At 30.6% G+C, this 15,724-nt stretch overlaps 1 protein-coding gene across 1 annotated transcript in view; it reads right to left on the minus strand.

Moving 5' to 3' along the window:
• Positions 1–15,724, minus strand: part of LOTGIDRAFT_104331 (hypothetical protein) — a gene marked incomplete at both ends in the record, with an annotated part of 36,814 nt that overhangs the window by 7,133 nt on the left and 13,957 nt on the right. Inside the window, 24 exons of the mRNA XM_009053221.1 lie at positions 322–517; positions 878–939; positions 1,246–1,466; positions 1,777–1,917; positions 2,378–2,495; positions 2,715–2,834; positions 3,276–3,362; positions 3,518–3,605; positions 3,840–4,023; positions 4,367–4,484; positions 4,766–4,966; positions 5,272–5,373; positions 5,568–5,732; positions 6,121–6,258; positions 6,512–6,635; positions 6,834–7,001; positions 7,249–7,341; positions 11,057–11,203; positions 11,590–11,764; positions 12,277–12,413; positions 14,168–14,260; positions 14,596–14,777; positions 14,971–15,054; positions 15,398–15,609. Of these exons, the coding sequence (XP_009051469.1) occupies positions 322–517; positions 878–939; positions 1,246–1,466; positions 1,777–1,917; positions 2,378–2,495; positions 2,715–2,834; positions 3,276–3,362; positions 3,518–3,605; positions 3,840–4,023; positions 4,367–4,484; positions 4,766–4,966; positions 5,272–5,373; positions 5,568–5,732; positions 6,121–6,258; positions 6,512–6,635; positions 6,834–7,001; positions 7,249–7,341; positions 11,057–11,203; positions 11,590–11,764; positions 12,277–12,413; positions 14,168–14,260; positions 14,596–14,777; positions 14,971–15,054; positions 15,398–15,609 (3,356 nt within the window). The remainder of the gene's footprint in view (positions 1–321; positions 518–877; positions 940–1,245; positions 1,467–1,776; positions 1,918–2,377; positions 2,496–2,714; positions 2,835–3,275; positions 3,363–3,517; positions 3,606–3,839; positions 4,024–4,366; positions 4,485–4,765; positions 4,967–5,271; positions 5,374–5,567; positions 5,733–6,120; positions 6,259–6,511; positions 6,636–6,833; positions 7,002–7,248; positions 7,342–11,056; positions 11,204–11,589; positions 11,765–12,276; positions 12,414–14,167; positions 14,261–14,595; positions 14,778–14,970; positions 15,055–15,397; positions 15,610–15,724) is intronic.

Genomic DNA, 15,724 nt, shown 5'->3' on the forward strand with positions numbered 1-15,724 from the left:
CTAATTCATTGAAGCTTATCAAATGCCATGAGCATGTCCAATAAAAAATTCATCATCATAAAAGCTGACTTGGAAATAATGTTGAAGATTAACACAATTGGCCAAAATGGTTTTTTTTTATATAAAAATGTTTATTTGAGAATTGATTAATAACACACAAAAAAATGCATACATGAATATATATTCACATTTAAACTTTATATTTCCCACTCTACATATAAGCATTTTATTTTCAAAAAGGGCAGATATCATTTTCAAAAATATGATACAGTGGGCAAGTACTAATGGGTATCCAAATAGAAGATAAACAATGGTACTTACAGACCGTAAGAGAGGTTGTAGTCGAGTTAAACACATAACAACTGATTCTATTAATATTAAATCAGTATATGATTCTAAAGCTTTCATCATAATTTTTAATAACTGTTTAATTTCAGAATCTGTTACAGATTTACTAATACAACCTAATACAATAATAGCTCTTGGTTGTAAAGCTGGATTATACTGGAATGCAAATCTAAAAAAAAAACACAAAAAAAACTTTGCTCAACAAAAATGTATTAATATATTCCACATGATTATAATGATTTGAGATAACCTGAAAAGCACTCTGTGACTGGATTTGTCAACTCAGCATCCCTTGAAAATAGTCCACATGGATAACAGTGTTTATTTGGTAAACCATGGTAGAGTAATTCTGGTGGATGTTAACCAATATTTGGTAAAATTTAAAAGGCACTGGCTCATAGAAAAGATATATGCCTTGAGGGAGGATTTGAATCTATGAAAACTTAAAGCCAGCTCTTACAACACAAATCGTTTTCAACCAAATCTGTCAATAGTTGCCATTAAAAGAATGTCTTGAGCAAGTTCTTACCTTTTGGCCAAATCAGTCCACTGCTGGAGCCAATCACATTGTGGTATGTCCTTCATACAAGCCTAAACACAAAACAATGTTTTTTATTAACAACATTCAACATACATACAAAATAATCAACAAAATGTATGTAATTCTTGAACATTATCTTTAATCCTATGTTATTTTTTCAAAATCAAAGTACATTGTTAACATGAAAGATCTCAAAAACACTTGATAAGACGTTAATTCCAACATATTTGCTAAACAAATATTTGCCCTTGGACCGTGTTTGATCAACTAGCAAAGACAACCTAAGAAACTCATAAAATATATGATAGATGTTGAGGATTTTTGTCAGGATGAAATTTGTATTTAGGTACACTCACCTCCATTATCTCTAATAAAGCATCCGAGATAGCCTCCAGAGAACTCAGATGCATCTTTTCATTTTCTGGTGGTGCCATAGTAAAAGATCTGTCACCAGGACGATAACTTGTTCTGAAAGCACTCACAGCAGCTGATTTGACTTTACTGATACCAAATAACTGGTAAAATTTAGGTAAAGAGAACTCAGCTAAACTCAGTTTTAAAACTTGAAGTGTGCCCTCTAAAATACAGAACATTAGGAAGCATAAAGCATTTGCAATTTGAACCTCAAAGAACTAAATAGGCTGTTTTTTTTGTTTATATACTAAAAGTACTGAAATACAGGAGCTGATTTCTGCAAAACTTAAAACAAGAAAACCACACTTGTGTCAAGTTTCTTTATTTATATTGATTATGGAAAGCATCCCTCCAAACGATTTTTGACATTGGTTTAGTGTAAAGTCAACTATTGTATTTTTCATGAAGACAAGAGAGTAACAATTGAAATATACTAAGTCATCTTTTAAATGTAATTAGTAAATAGTAATTACCATTAAAGTGTAGAATAGCACAAGTACATAATGAATGTATCATATTGATGACTAGACCATGAGTTGAAGCACGTAATGATAATGGACCAGTAGATACTAATAATGTTACAATGTGGAATAAAAATGGTAAATGACTAGCCACTGGAAAACACAAACAAATTCACATTAAGCAATCAATTGGAGTAGTTTTAATCCACACATCTTTTTTTCCCCAAAAAATGATAAAGATGGTTCCATGGTGCATCCTAGATTTAAACTCTCACAAATTAATCAAGTCATTGGTAATTTCTTGTTCATCAGTTCAGAAATATCTTATGTTTTAAGAATAACTTTCTCTTCATGTCATAGGAAGCACCAAAAGTCTTCAGGCAAATAGACATATCCAAAGACTTTATTGAATTTGAGCTCCACTTAAATAAGTATTGTCACTAGGACATGCTTACATATGACGCCGATCTGCAATTGGGATTGTGAAATCAGCATCCCTTAGAGAGTCCACTTAGCTAATTCTGTTTATTAAATTATATCATCAAATACCATTTAAGTTTTGTATTAAGGTAATTTACATAAAATCAAAATGAAATGCCTTTAGCTGACTTACCATCAAGTGAATTATTAAATGATAACATAAGTAGATAACGGGCCAATATAGCAATATCATCCCACATTAAATGTTGTTCTAATGTATGAGTTGGTGATGTACATGTCTTGTCAATTAACTAGAACAAAACAAAACTTGTTTAGAACCTTTACTACACTACAATATTTAATTAGAAGATAACAGAGTTCAATATTGTATCAATTCAACTTGCAGTGACTAACTTAATTTAAGATAAAACAGATGGGCTTGAACCTGCCATATCAAACTTAAACAGCATTGTAGTTTCATACTGAAAAGAAGATTGGTGTGTAAAAGTAAATAGATCAACACTACTTACCCGACACAATCTACCAATTACTTTTCTTGATACCAGTAATACATTAGCTGAAGTTAGTGCTACTGCTGTATCAGCCATGATTTCAGCTTGTATTGATCCTAAACCTCCTGTAACACTTCTCTGTAAAATATATATATTGGATAAACATGAAGATCTCAATATGATAATATCTTGAATGATATAAGTACTTTTTTTTGATAATTGAATGGTTTTTACTGGCAAAATCCTCTCAGGGTAAATACTGACAGTTGTTGTGCCTAAAAAGGCTGTGAAAGTTGGATACTGTAGGGATTCTAGCAGGTATACTTATTCATATGGTAGAAACTCAGTTTCATGCATATTCATATAAATCAACTATTGGTTTTATAATAAAACTATTTCTATTTTAGTTATTGATTTTAAGACAGGTTTTTGGCAAATAATAAGTGTTGTATCAGTCTTTTATTACATATAGATATAATCCATATGATAATGAATTCATGTAAAGAATTGTTGGTTAACATTATTAGGTAATGTTATCACATGATATCATGATATATTTAAATATTTATAAAACATTACCTTTATAAAACTGTCTAAAACCATGTCTAATAGATCACCTATCTGACCAATATTACCCCATATCTTGGCTTGTATTGAAGGATACATCTACAACATAACAATTAAGAAATAAGACATTCATTGTTTTGTTTTTTCATTCCATGACTGTAAAGTGACCATAGATTATAAATATATTTAAAACCTTTAATATGAATCTGAAAAGTTTGACATTTTATTGTCAAGAAGTTAAATATTTATCTTACCTCATCTTCTTCAATGGTCATGGTAATTAATTTATCTAAAATCAAGGCTACTTTCTGTCGTTTATTCTCATCATTATGTTTACAGAACCTGAATTTAACAGTTAATGTTATTAAACAACTATAATTATTTTGTGGACAAGAGGTCATTCTTCGTATCAAGTTTAAGCTCTTGAGTCTGAACTCCACTAAAATCTACTATTTACACTACAAATACGCCTTAACTTGAAGAAGAAACAAGAATAACCATCAGAAATTGTACTATACATGATCAAAGTTTCTGCTTTGATCTGTGAATCAATTTCTAATATAAAACATGATTTACCTAGTTAAATTGGGTAACCATGGAGTTATATATTCTAAACATAAATGTTTCATCTCAATATTAGAATTACCAAAACCTTGAATACATTCTTCCAGAAACTCTAGTGTTAAATGTGGTTCTTTTTCAGCTAATTTGATACTGATAGATTTGATAAATATAGTGTTATTAGCAGGAATACACAGACCTGAAATATATCAATGGAAAAAAACATTTTAGCAAAATCTTGTGAAGTATTTTACACAAATGCTCACTATCTTTCAGAAATTTATAGACTTTCAATGAATGCTAATGGAAGTAATGCCAGGGATTTATCAATCTAAAATAATCTAAAACAAAAGAATATGAGAACAACAAATTCTTGGTATCAATCTGTGAACAGCAAGTAATAATAATAAAAATATTAGATGACCATTTACTGATGTGTCATCTTGCTAGAAATAAACAGTATATGTCATTTTGCAACAAAGAATATCACAATATATTAGCATTTTGAAGTCATGTTATAGAAATAAGATTTCAGTACACACCATTGGTCTCCAGGAGTTGTCCATCGATTTTTAAATCAAAAGTTTGAGTTAAAGCACAGAGAAGATTGTAAGCAGCCGATCTTAAACTGGGGTCTGAACTACCCAAATTTAACAATGCCTGGAAAAGAGGGCATTAAATGTTATTATATTCCAGATTAATAAAAGACATGTTTAAGGCAGTCCATATTCATTCATTGCTAGCTAAATATTTAAGTCGGTATACTATGGTTGCAATCTTCTGAATAAGGCAGTAATACTCTCCTTGATTAACCAATTCCTCTCTAAACCAGCAGCCTCTTAAAAGGGGTATTTAAGGGGTATTAAGATAGGCTGGGATGCAGCATTCATATTGTTAATTAGACTTAAAATGGGCAGTTGTTTGAAATAAAATATCCTTACCACATTAAGAAGTGTACCAGGTACATCTTTAGGTCGTATTTTAGTATGTACAGTAACTGTGTCAGGTTGTGATAGCTCCCATCTGGTTCTTATATGTATTATAGCTTGTACAATATTATCACAATCATTATGTATAAATGATAGAGGTCCACTCTCATTAGCTATAGTTAGAGTAAACTGATTATCATCTACAAGGCAAACCTACAAAATAACACAATTCAATAGGTAAGCTAAATTTATGAAGCTGTACAATGAAGGAAAAAGCCTTGAGTGTTTTGTGGTACCATGTGGGGACCAGAGAATATCCAGTAATGTTTTGAAGGACTCATTAATGGTTCAGCTATGTATAAGGACATAAAGTTATGCCAAGTTTTGCTGTTGTCATATATCACACTGTATATCAAGTCTTAATAGCAGCTAGAGCTAAATTTGTCAGGATTGTGAGCAGAAACAAATCCCCCAATTTACTATTCAATTAGCAAGCAAAAGAAAAATCTTCAACTTACCTCTTCTATTTCAGCAGCATAATATACATCATTTAATAATACATTGTGATTTAAAACACGACTTTTCTCTGAAGATGTTACTTGGATAGCATTTGGACCAACCTACAAAACATAAAATAGCAATAGATTTTTCTATCAACACAAAGGATAAGTAATGAAAAAGATGAGAATCTCCAATTATGCAAACATCTCTGAGTCATCAAGCAAGTTACAATTAGTAGTCATTTGATAAAAATACCTTCAAAACAATCTTATTATTTCTTTCAACAAAACAATGTCATCCATTTTGAACCAACCTTGATAGCTACTTTGGTGTCTTTATGTGATAATTTTAAAGCATTGTTAAAGACTCTCAGATCTTCTTCCAGAGCTACTGTAGGTCCTGGAAGCTTCTGATGATCAACATCAACATATTCCTGTAGTTTAGCTGGGTGATCAATAAATATCAACTTTCGATTATTCTGAAATAAAACAGACATGACTGCAATCTACACCTATGTTTTTGACATTTTGTGCTGAAAACCATGAAGATATTATCTGTAAGGATGGGCAAGATAATGATATGATCTTATCTAGAACTGAAATATCATCATACCATAATTAATTTATGGATAGGGACATTGAAATGTATGTGTATGGTATGATTTGTCAAGATATAAGCTGTGTTTGATAAATGGTGCATATATTACTTTTGCCTAAAGTATGGCAGTGTTCATCAACCCCACTTCCCATAACTTTATAATTGGGAAAACATGTTGAACTTTTTCTTGAATGTGATTGCTGACTTTATGTAACAACTATTTCCTGCACCCATAAATATTATGATTAATTATAGCCTACATTACTTACCCTTAAAGGATTGAGTATTCTGTCATGATATTTGGTATATTCTCTGACCCAGGAATTACAGTTATAAATATAGGCTGCTACAATATTCTGATAGACACTTTCAGGCATAACAACAAACCATTTCGATAGGAACTCAGTCTGTAAAAATCAAGGCAGGTCAAATTTTCATTTGATATATATATGTAACATCACAATAAAAGATTTTCCTAAGGGGGAGTAAGTCTAAATGATTTTGCTTGATTCAGTCTAAATTTTTAATTGATTCATTCAAATGAAATGACTGGAGTTTTATATCCTACTTTTCTACACAGATAAGGCCATGCAGTCATCGATATGGGAATTTTCTCAGGTCAATTGATGCATTAAAAATTTTCAGAATATTTCAACTTACCCTAAATCTGTTTTCAGCACAAGTATGAGTAAAATCCAACACCAATTCAAATGGTTTGTGTACAAATGGTTTCAATGTTAACAAGACATGATAGATTAACAAATCACCATTAATTTCACCAACTCTGTAAAAGCAATAATTTTAATGAACAGACTTGGAAACAATAAGAGAAGACTTTGCGTTCAATTGTAAACTGAACAAAAACATTTGGCGAGAAATCAGTCTTAGTAAGAAAAATTAAGAGCCCTACACCATCTGATCAATAACATATCCGTATTCAAAATAATAATTAAGTAACAAAAAAAAAATGATGGTTACTAACTTATATCTTCTGGCAATATAATAAAATACAGGGTTTCCAGATTTACTTGTCCCAGCTTGATAAAATATATGTAAATTCTTCAATGATTTAAACTCATCTTTCTCGTGCATGTTGTGTTTTGACATGATTTCTTCAAATTTAGTACTGGTCATATCCATACTGCTCCATCTACAATAACATGACATAAGAGAGTTCACATAGAGAAATCATGTATGAGTGGAAATACAAGGGAGCCACATAGCAAATGGGGAAAGTTGGTTAAGACAGTGATTTCCAAAATATTTGATTATAAAAAAAACTTTCATAAAAACAGAGTGACTGTTAATCTCTTCAAAAGTTTTCAAAGCCAACTCTCTTTAACAATGAGATTAAGCACTTTAAAAATTAATTGTTTGAATTTGAAAGAAAAACTCACTGAGAATCTAAAGGTCTGTGTTCAGGAGGTCCAAGGTAAGCCAACAAAGTAGCCATTTTATCAAAAGGTCTTCTTCCAACTGCTTTATGATCTCTGGAAAAAAAAGAGCAAATGTTAAAATAAAATATTTCAGGTTACAATTTTGCACAATTTCCAAGATATATGTATCCAAGTATTCTATTTAATAACTTATGTTTGCAAGTAAATGTATCAATAATTTGTCTTCTGTAATCCACAACCAAAACCATACACCAAAATGTTAGTTTTATAAATAGGAATATATTGTATTATGTTTCATAAGCGAGAATCAACATCTTCAGGATGGTATCACATCATCTCCTTTCACAATTTTAACTGATATAATTTTTATTCATTGGCTAAACATACGATATGATTTATACAGTGTAACATATAGCTTTAAGCATAACGAATGAAGGAATTCCATTCCATCTAATATCATTCAATAAACAACCTTTACAAGTGAAAAAGGACTGCTATATATCAGTATAGAATGTTATCATTTAAAAATAAAACAATCCTTCAACAATATCTTAATTAATAAACTGGACAATACCAATCATTCTGAAATATTTCAATAAATTTAACAGAAACACAATAAACTAAATATACACCAATATGACAACAATTGAAACAATTATCCTATTAAAAGTACACTGGATAAACAAGAAAGAAACAACCATTTATTATCCTAATTTATTGCATTAATCAGAATTTTCTGTATACCAAAAGGCTCACATTATACATATGTGGATGTGTATCCTGAATAAACATAATCATGCTGACAAAGATGTGAAGTTGGCAAACTCAGGTAGAGATCGGTCTCTGGTGTTCTAAAGATGAGGCTAGCTCACAGCACCCATCACAATAATGATTATGAATAGGCTTTATTTAAGAAATTGATTAAAGATATCAGGTCTGGATTTTTAAACAGACCATTAAGGCCGGTGCATACAAGAGTCATCAGCTCATTCATTTGTCTCGAGTGCAGATTGTCTTAACAGTATTGTTTCACCGCAGGCAGTGCTCATTTGTTCGCTGTCGTTACACATGGGTTAAAAGTTGGATCCAGCGAAGACAAGAAGTGCAAATCAGGTATCTAGATTTGATAGGAGAACATATTACATTATTTATTACAGTATCAAGGTAAGGAAAGACAGACCAAAGTTCAATTATTTTGTCTTCTAGGCCTGTGTCATTTTGGATATCAGCAGTAAAATATCACACGACAGCTTCAATGCAGTCTTTTGACCCTTAAGAAAATTTTGAGCTATCATCTCACGTTGTCAGCACACAATGAGTCAATCATCATCCCTGCCAAACTATAACAAACAGGATAAATTTCTGACGCATTGACAAACAACGCAGGAAAAATTACCCACACACAGTGAATATTTAGTTACCTTGACAAATGGCTGAGCTATTGGTTTTAGCTATGACCAATTTTGTCTAAGGTACATATTAGGACACAGTCGTCAGTTTGATGCAAATACAACCAACACATTCTTCACCCATTCAGACTGTAGTAAGTATTACTGAAATTCCTGTACACTGTTTTCAGAAGGCTAGTTAATAACGCCCTGGAAGTATTTGCGTCTGAAATTGAGCTGAATGTTTTGCAGAACTTTTTTCTTCTTAAATTCTTAAGTCAATTTGTATCTCATACTTTAGGTCTAGTGAAGTTTGTCTTAGTTTAAGTAGAAACTAAACAATAAATTATTATAAAAGCACACAATGTATCTGTAACAAAACCAATGTGAGAAAACTGTCAACAACGTTACTGCCCAAGGTTAATATATCTGAAACATGCAAATATAACATGCAGGGACACAAAAGGTAATTACAGAAAAAATTGTGAAATCAACAAGACTAATTTCAGGGAAATTTCAGATCTTAATGATATTCTCAAACAAATACAAAAAATATTTCATATAAATGTGCCTCTGCTAGAAGATTAAATAAATAAATAAATTTGGTAAGTGCTGTATTCTATTTCTAATAACTATAAGTGCCCTCTGTTTTTAGTAATATACTTCAACACCACAATAAATATAAATGGATTATTTCTATATATAGAACAATAACCTTGCCACATCTAAATGTATTCTCTTGAAAAGCTTTTAAAATGGTCAATCTAATCTTAAGATACTTCAATTATAAATATATATAGATTTTTTAATATGATTATATGCATATCAGTCTAATCAAAATTAGATCAAACCTTCAGTCCATTTTTTATTAGCTCTTATTCTACAATTAGAGTCTAACGACTAATTTGACAAACATTCAAGAGGGCTGTCGTTAGACTCTTACGGAAGTGGCCATATTAAAAAAAAAAAAAAGCTAATAAAAAAAAATGATTGAAATTTGGTCAGATTTCAATAAGACTGATATGCAGGACATCTTGTGAGATTTAAGCTTTTCAAGTATCATAAACTTCAACAAGAAATATCAAATATGAGTTAAGTTCAAGACAGACTAAGAAGTAGGGAGATGCAGACTAAATATAGAATATATGATATAAGAACTACAAAAGAACTACAGAAAAAATATATAGAATAGAGACTGTTAGTATACATACAAACGCGGTGGCCCATCAGCCGAATCACATACAAAATTCTCTGTATGTACTTCCAAACTAAAAAATAGAAATAGGGTCATTTCTTATAAAGTTTTCTATACCACTGTTCTTATAATGGCTTGGGAAATTCAATACTTGTACAAAATGGAAGAAAGTTTTAAATCCTACTGTTCTAGTCTAAAGCTAATGAAAACAGGCAAATGGATATTTTGCAAAAAACTGTCTACTTTCTTAGAATTCAAGTTTTTATGATCACTATATTTCCATATGCATAGTATAACAAATGACAGTGGCTTTGTCTTCAAAAAACCAAAGCTGTATATATAACATTACTGCAACTGTATTTGACATTATTTTATAGACGATTGAAATTCATGACCTGATCTTTAAAAAGAATCAGGAATTGCAGATGTCAAAAATATTGAGAATGTCAATTCAATGTCATTCAATGCATGAGAAAGCTGCAAATAAATGTCATCTGGAGATTCAAATTCATATGTTGAGATCTAGTGTCTCAAAGTTATTATGATGCATAAGGTACATGCAACTAAGAGAAGAGTTAGTTTGAGAGCAAAATCCAATCGCAATAAGTAAACTGTAAACAATCATGAAAAAAGGGCAGGATATCATTATTTATTTTTAAAATTGCAGCCTAGAAAACTTTTCTTGTTGGTTATCATAATTTCTTCAAATTCTTTTAATGCACTAGTAGTTCTGAATGGACTCATTCAGGAATTACAAAAAAAATTGAAAAAAAAAAACAATCATGTCATCATAACAATGGCAAAAAAAAATCCCAAATTTGTTTGTTATTTTTGAGCATAACATTGGCATAACATATTATCCAACATGTATCTTGTGTTATTTTTAAGCATAACATTGGCATAACATATCCAACATATTGCCTTTATTAATTTTAGCAAAACCTTGGTACAACATCACATGTCTCTTTTGTTATCACTGATCATAATATATCCAACATGTCTCTTTTGTTATTATTGAGCATAACATTGGTAAAAGTGCAAAAAATAACAAGTCAAGTGTCAAAGCAGGTCAACAAAATGTTTGTACACTGCAACAGCCTGTAATAAGCAGTGAAAAACATAACAAAAAATAAATGCATATTTTCAAGTATAAACAAATTCCTTGTGCTTATAGCTAAAGCAATGGATGAAATAGAATGGAAATATTTTCAGACATGATTCTCACCTGCTACTTGATAAGTAATCTCCAATCTTTTCCTGATTATTCCATAACAGTCTATGAAGCGCCAAGACATTAGCATCATTGATGAATGATAGACTGTGATTTCCAGTATCCAAGGTTTCACAATCAGATGCTATCTCTGTAAAGAATCTGAAATTTTCGAAAGAATTTTAATAATCAGCTACAAAAAAAAAATTGACATATTGAAGAATAACAATAATATATGATAACCATAGAAATCAATCAGGGTTTATATTTGGTCAGGATTTTTGTAGATTGCACAACTTTTACAAAGACTTAAAAGGAAATCAAACTCTCTACTTTAATGTAAACTTTTACTCGACTAAACATTAAAAACAGCTTATTGAATCCCAATTTTCAACATTAAATTTTGTCGCATGTAAATGAAAGCTCTTCCTATGAATAAAAAAAATCATCCTTATCTATATATCTGCTTTACCAACTGACAATTTCACCAATCCATGTTTAGATCAATTCATAATAACAACATACAGCTTTGTTATTGAAAGTCTTACCTTCTACCAGCATCAAAATTACTTTTCAAAAACTCATTAAAAGCTGGCATGTGTTGTTCTTTGGTAAAGAGTAAATGATTGGCAATATTCTGCATGATTTTACACATTAATGTTAACCCTCTCTTCATACGAGATGTTGGTTCTTCTTCAACAATACCAGATTCATATGGTGAAACTATTTAAAAGAAAGACATACTTTATTTAGCTCAGGGACACTTGAAATAAATCAATCTTTTTTTAATATATCATTTTTCACTAATAAGAACTTTCCAGATAGCTTACTTTAAACAAAAATCCTAAAAATATAATTTTAATTTAATTGAAGAATTTTGACTTGAGAAATCAATAGAGTTACATGATTTTGATAAACAATATGGTTAAATTAGTTAAAAGCTTTAAATAAAGATTCATTAAAAGATCATCAGTTTATGCTTTGAAGGCTTTAAATGCAATTTATTATAAGAAACCTCTACTAAGCTTTAACTAACAAGCAATCAATTTGCAGAAATCAGATTTTAGTAAGCATGCTTTGAAAAGGACTCAAATTATTCCAAAATAAAAATTAAAAAAATACTTAAATTAAATTGAGTAAAATAAAACCTCCACACTTTATAAACAAAATAAAAATCAAATTCCATTCAAATATAAATTTCACATACACAGCAATTGAAAAATTTAGACAATTACCTATTGCAGGATTGATGAACCGTAAAAATATGACAGTGCCTATAACAGTCCACACACTGTCAGCACTACTTTGTTGGAATCTTTGAGTTACAACCTGATACAGTGTGTGACACATACTTCTTAATTTAGGTGGAAACCTAGTAAGAATTGGAGCAAAATTATTTCCTTTCTAACAACCTACATGCATTAAACTGATATGAATGATTAAGCACAGTGAGATAGTGAGTAAATGATAGTAAACAAGCATGAAGCATAACAAAGCATGGGAAACAATCAGGTGCATCGTAAATCATAAATTTTTCACTGTGATTTTGAAATTTCTAACTTTTAACAATAACCACTTTCAGTCAAAAATCAGACTTACATTATGAAACCAACACCTCAAATATTTATGTTCTTTGAAAGGAATGAATGCATGATACAAATTCACAATCATGATATTTGTAATGAAAATCCTGATAGTTATTATGAAAATCCTGATAGTTATTATGAAAATCCTGATAGTTATTCTGACAATCATGATAGTTATTCTGAAAATCATGACAATTATTCTGAAAATCATTATGAATATAAAGGAGTATGTATGATATGCAACAATGATATTCAAGATTGAAACATGCATCATGACAGATGAGAATTGGAGATAAAAAGATGTTGTGCATCCAAAATTTCATATTTGTTACACCAAAACTACAAAATTAAAAGATCTTAAAAGTATAAGAGAAAGATTTTCAATTTTTTTTTTTTGCAAAAGGATCTTTTTTCAGTACTCGAAACTATCATCAGTTGTCTAATAGTCACAGTGATAACTAGAATTGTGAAAATTTCTATCCAAACTTGTGTAAAACTATAAGGATTCCTTCCATGATTGATCTGGATAACCTTACTAAACACGAAAACAACTATGTGTTAAATTGTGACGGCATGATGAACATGGCTTTAAGAGTTAATAGCAGCATTATCTAATGAAGTAATATTAGTATATGTGCATCTGAACAATTGCAAGCTCTATCATGAACTCTGTCATCATTAGGCATTTTCCTTGCATCACATAACTTTTTAACTTTAAGCAATTTGATTGAATTGTACGTTAGCCAATCAGAGCCCTCAAAAGATAAAGGCTGTTAACAAAATGGCTACCTGTGTAACTAATGATGGACATCGTAGACTCCATCTCTTTGTACTTTCTAACAAGGCATTTGATGGTATATTAATTTCCAACTGGTGTCACTCAACTTTCAATCAAGATAAGTGCCTAATGATGTCAAGGTATTAGACAATGGTCAGTAATAGCTTGATATTGTACAGATGGTATGTGAGGACAGTGAATATACTGATATGATATATTGATATATATAAGATGGCATAATGTCTCTTGTACACTTCTGAAGATTACCTAGCGCTGGATTATAGAAGCGCAGAAAAATGACAGTTCCTGTGGCAGTCAAACTGTTTTCATTAGGTATTTGTAATGCGATGACTTGGTCCAGACAATGACACATTGTACGTAGTTTATCTGGGAATCTATTTAATGGAGTAAGGGGGTTAAATACAGTAGAAATACGAAATTTGTGATGAATACATATAACATTTTTATTATTGAAATAAGGTTTTGACCCTTTCAACACCAGTGACTGCTTGAGAAACTTGAGAAGTAGCTTTTACGAAGTGAAATCATACACTACATTCAGTATTGAAAGGGTTTTAATGATAATGTAATGATGAAATAAATTCAGATCTTTAAACCTAACCTAAACAGCATAACTTTTGTGTAATTCATATGAACATTTACAAAATAGTTGATTGGCCAATTTTTGTTTCAAAATTATATGTTTGATATTTTCTTCTTATCATGCAGTACACAATGATGTTAAATGTTTTTATAACTCACTTTGGTGCTGATTCAACAATAGCATTAAAGACTTTCTGTGTAATATTCAACAGGTTCATTTTATTGTCTTCTATATTTTCACCACTTTCTAGCCTGGAGGAAAAGACAAAAGTATGCTTATCTTTCCAGAACAGGTAGCTTTTTGATTCTATCTTGTCTACTACAGTATAAAATCTATGCATCAATATATTAATATATTTACTGTATAATTCTATGGGTAGATATCTTCAGGTGTTTGACATCAATTTTGTCTCTTTTGGTTTGGGGTGTGAGCCAACAAATCTTGACAACACATACAATGTTATCAAAATATTTTGTGCCTTTAATGGAACAGACAGATCAAATCCAACTTACTAGAGAATGAGCCATTCCAATGCACAGCTAATTTATTTTCAGATCTCTCGCTTCAAGATGATTAAAGGTCTTACCTTGCAGGATCTATTTCATACATGGTTCTATTCTCAGCATCCATTCTAAACATTTCTAATATCAGTGGTTGAAGAAGTTCTCGTAAATAAGTCTGACCATAAAAGCGAAAACAGTACGCCATAATTTTACTGGCTAAACTATTACCTCGAAATAATGTCTGCATACAATCAGCTATTTCAACCTGTTAATGTTAAACATTTTAGATAATTAGACATAAAGCTATCATGTTATCATAAAATAAGAAAGAATTTCTAAAAATTATGACCAATAGCCAAAACAGTTCATCTCTCTTCACTATCCTGCTAGATATAACTTGCCCACCAATCAGTTTCTATGAAACTATTAACAGTAATGTCTTTAATCAGAACACTTACCTCTTTCATAAACATATTCCATAGTAACTGATACAACAATCTTTTAGCATCAAATAGATTAACAAATACTCGAGCTAATTCATCCTGAAAAACAAATAAGATTGCTATGGATTGGTACGACACATAAACTTCTGACAGAAATCAGCTTTTTGTCAGTTATTAGCTGTATAAATTTGGAGCAAGGATTCTTTCAACTTTCAAAAACCTTATTTTAAAAAAAAAGGAGAAAAGAACCATAATTTATCAAGATATTAAAAGATTGTCTTTAATCAAATGTCTTGGCATATGATGTCAAAATATTCAACACTACAGACAGGTGAGCTACAACCCTTGTCTATTCTTAAACTAATTAAATAGTTTCAATAAAGTCTTTACCCAAAAATTGATTACGTTGAGGACAGCTGTGTGCAGGTTTGAAAATACATACCATTTGTGAGTTAGAAACAACTGTTGCTAGTGCCATAGCTATGGGTAGTTCACCTTTATCACCAATCATAGTGACCAACTCTACCAATCTCTCAAACCTATCAGCTAGAGCTGTCTCAGCTAATGTCTCAAACTCTGTTCCTTGTTGTAAAATCTTGGTTAAAACTTCCATAAAGGCTGCTCTAGTCTGAGGATCTTTATGGTATCCTAAAGCTGAAATTATAAAAAAGGTATTCCATCAAATCTATGGAATTTGGACAACATTTCGTATACTCAAATAAAGGTAAAAAAATTTGCTCATGTTTCCTTATGGACTGTTATCAGTTTG

This window comes from Lottia gigantea, assembly GCF_000327385.1.
Source record: "Lottia gigantea unplaced genomic scaffold LOTGIsca_2, whole genome shotgun sequence".
Classification (NCBI taxonomy): Eukaryota; Metazoa; Mollusca; class Gastropoda; family Lottiidae; genus Lottia; species Lottia gigantea.